This window comes from Sturnira hondurensis, unplaced genomic scaffold (assembly GCF_014824575.4).
Source record: "Sturnira hondurensis isolate 20B ecotype Veracruz unplaced genomic scaffold, ASM1482457v3 Scaffold0006503, whole genome shotgun sequence".
Classification (NCBI taxonomy): Eukaryota; Metazoa; Chordata; class Mammalia; order Chiroptera; family Phyllostomidae; genus Sturnira; species Sturnira hondurensis.
In genome coordinates, this window is record NW_028079134.1 from 1 (window position 1) to 3,335 (window position 3,335).

Sequence of the window (3,335 nt, forward strand, 5' to 3'; positions counted from 1 at the left end):
TACCTTGACGGTCCAGGAATGTCTTGCTGTATTGCAGGTAATTCCGCAGCATCCGGGGGCACTCCTGTTCCAGGTAGGCCTTGGCTGCTTGCACAGAGCCTTCTGACTCCCACTTCACTTTTGTGAACACAGCTTTTGTCTGCCGGGGGAACCAGGCTGGGATTTCTCTGGCGAACTTGATGTACTCCCGTCCATCGTAGATATATGTCCAGAATGCTCCACAGTAGTTGTTATCCCGAAGCTCACAGCCGAACTTTGCCTCAAGAGTGTGATTCCCTGCATTCACCAGGACCCCCCCCCCCCCCAGAATTAGTCAGCTGGCATCAACCATCAGCTCCATCTTAATAGTTTGCACTAACTCCTACACAGTTCGCAAGCAGCAGGAAGAAAGGATTTGAAATCTAAGCATGGAACCCCTTTTATCTCGGCAAATGGGTTTTTAGCCAGACATAGAGCAGGCAGAGAGAGGGAAACTGAGTATGCTTTGGTGTTTTAGGCCAGTCTGAGGTGAGATACATTCTTCCCAGCCAGGGAACTTCAGAGGGATATGGACTGTGGACATATCTCCTAGCCCCATGTGGCTTCTCTTTAAATGAACTTTGTTTCACTATAGTGTGAGGTCTTAAGAAATGGACACTAACACTCTGAAGTGCGTTTTCAAGTTAAACAGAAATTATCTGTAGCTTAAAATACAGTAGGTGATCTTTCCCTTTCTCCAGTGCTATGAAAAGCTGGTATCTCCAGTTGAGTCAGCATGGTTTCCTCAGTTTGTCTCTCTTAGTGGGGTTTTAATATCTTCAAACAAATCTCCAATGTCTACCTCCCGTCCCAATTAGCAACAACTCTTGGAAAAGGCCATTTGCTTGGAAGGGAGACACAAGTTCTTCATTTCATTTTGGCAACTCTCATTGGCTTTCTTAGGTGATGGGGCTCCAGGGGAGATGAAGACAATGTGTGTTCTAGCTTTCATGGAATTCACCTCTTGGAGGAAGGACTCAATAATTCAGGTTTGTTTTTTTTTGGGGGGGGGTTGTTTTTGTTTTTAATTTTTACAGCAGATAATTAAGAACTTGTTCACTGTCAAACATCTGGTGAATGGCAGAGTCAGAACTTGAATCCTAGTCAGAATCACCCTAAGGTTAGCTCACTCCCCACCCAGCATCCCTGCATGGGGGCGAGTCTGATACCTTATAAAGTGGGATCTACCCCAGAGGTCAGGGTGTGGAGCTCAGAGGTCAGATGTGCCTGGGTAAGGGCTGAAACTGACTTCACTTGCTGTGAGAGTTGAGGCCTGAAAGTGAGGGTTGGGGAAGTGATGGGGAAGGGGGAAGGGCAGCTGAGATGTGGGGACAGGTGGTGCAGAAATGTCTGTGTACCTGCACTTGTTCTCCCCCACATTTAGATAAGGGGTATTTCCACCTGTAGATTCCTTTAAGCTACAAAACACAGTGCCTCTCTAGCTAAGGCCCTCCACCCCAGCAGTCCATTGTTCACTGACCTCCATCCTGGAAATAGCGCATGATGTTTCTCAGGGTCTCCATGAAGGTCTTCTGCCTGGCCATCTGCAACTGCGTTTCTTTCTGCCAGTCCACCATTCCTTTTATTTGTGTCCACGGGCCCAAGGGCTCAGCCACTTGACTTTCACTATTATATTGGAGGAAGGGTATGCCGTTGAGGTAAACAGTGACTTGGAAACTGGGGGAGCCTGCGTCGGGTGTGGACACTCCAGTAGAGTGGAAGGTCAGAGAGTAATGTCCTGCAAAAAACCCCCAAAGATTCAGATGTGGGGTCCACACAGAGGAATCCCACCGTGGCACAGCAGAGGACAAGGAAGGGAGGCCCGGTCGCTTGGTCACTGGGCTTCCTCCTCCCCAGCTCTCTCCACCCCTCTCCCAGCCACCCACTATTGGAAGCTCAAGTGAGAGAATAAGCTCTACTTCTATTCCGGGGATGATATTTCAGAGACCATGTTGTCTTTTTACTACACTGTTTTGTCTCTTAGCACATCAGAGATAATATTTCTCAGTCTACTTGAAGGTATATGACGACCATGACTGAGTTCTGTCAAAAGGGAATGTGCGGGGAAGTGATGTCTTTCTTCTGGTAGGAGGCCTGCAAGCTGGTTTGAACCCTTTGTCTCTCTTCTATTTAGGTGATGACTGTGGAGGCCACAGGATGAAGAGAAGGGTCCCAAAATGCAAACCACCTGGATCCTTGAGTCACCCCTGGGAGCATACAAAGTTGACTGATCAGTATGCATCTTTACATGAGGAAGAAATAAACATTTGTCGAGTTAAGCCACTAAAAGCTCCCCTTGTCACTGGAGCATTACCTAGTTGAACCTGAAAAGGATATACAGTTAAAAAGTGTGAAAAGGAGAATTGAGTAGGAACCTCAGGAAATGACCTGGAATGGATCAGCATAAGGCAAGGCCAGAATAAATCTCAGAATTGCCTGTGCTGTTCCTGCATTTTGGTATGAAGTAGGGACAGAGAGAGGGATGGGGCATTTCAATAATTAAGTCCGTAATGAATTCATGATATCATTCATGCATTAGTAACCACCTCATGAGTGTTACTAATGTGGAGGTCATATGGCAGATTCTTCTTTCTAGGACTGAAGTTATTTTTGTTAACTAGTTTCTAATTGCTATGATCATTTCTTCAGTAGGCATCAAGTGAAGGCACACCCCATAGTGTGGGTGGGCCTACTGTAATCAGTTGAAGGCCACAGGAGACAAAAAGAAATTCTGCCTCCAAACTGCCTTTGGACTGAAGGCTGTGACACCATATCTTCTCTAGGTCCCCAGTGTGCTTCTCAGCTGGAGGATTTCAGACTTCCAGCCCCCACAGCGGTGTGCGCCATAACCTTACAAGAAATGTCTCTTTCTTTGCACATGTATATCATTCATTCCATTTCTCTAAAGAACCCTGACTAAATTACATTTTGGTGTAGGATGTGATTAATCATCTAAATATGATCAATTGTTATAAAACATATATTCTGACAGCTTGTGGATGGAATAAATTCTAAACTTGTTCCATTTAGCTTATATCATCCTGAAATTTTTAGGCCAAAAAAAAAGCCTCACTACTCTGTCCTGAAATTGACCCCAGTTCTGCCCGACTTCCATATGACTTCTTTCCTAGTCACTAGCCTTCCAGGCCCACTGTCATAGTGTCTAACTGTGGAGTGAGGGAAGGCCTTTGTTTCTAGACATGTCCTCCAGTTAACACACCTTTACAAGTGCTCTTTGGAGTCCTCTGTTTCTCCCTGAGAGTTAGACATGTATGTCCAGCCATTGGAAGGAGGGAGGAGCAGAAATTCCACCTGTG

At 45.9% G+C, this 3,335-nt stretch overlaps 1 protein-coding gene across 1 annotated transcript; it reads right to left on the reverse strand.

The window, feature by feature from the left end:
• Positions 1-6: 6 nt before the first annotated feature.
• Positions 7-1,958, reverse strand: LOC118989703 (zinc-alpha-2-glycoprotein; the record flags this gene model as incomplete). Its single annotated transcript, XM_037049956.1, has 2 exons — positions 7-276; positions 1,499-1,958. Coding segments are annotated over 2 exons (730 nt in total), but the record flags the coding sequence as incomplete, so codon positions are not given.
• Positions 1,959-3,335: the final 1,377 nt, after the last annotated feature.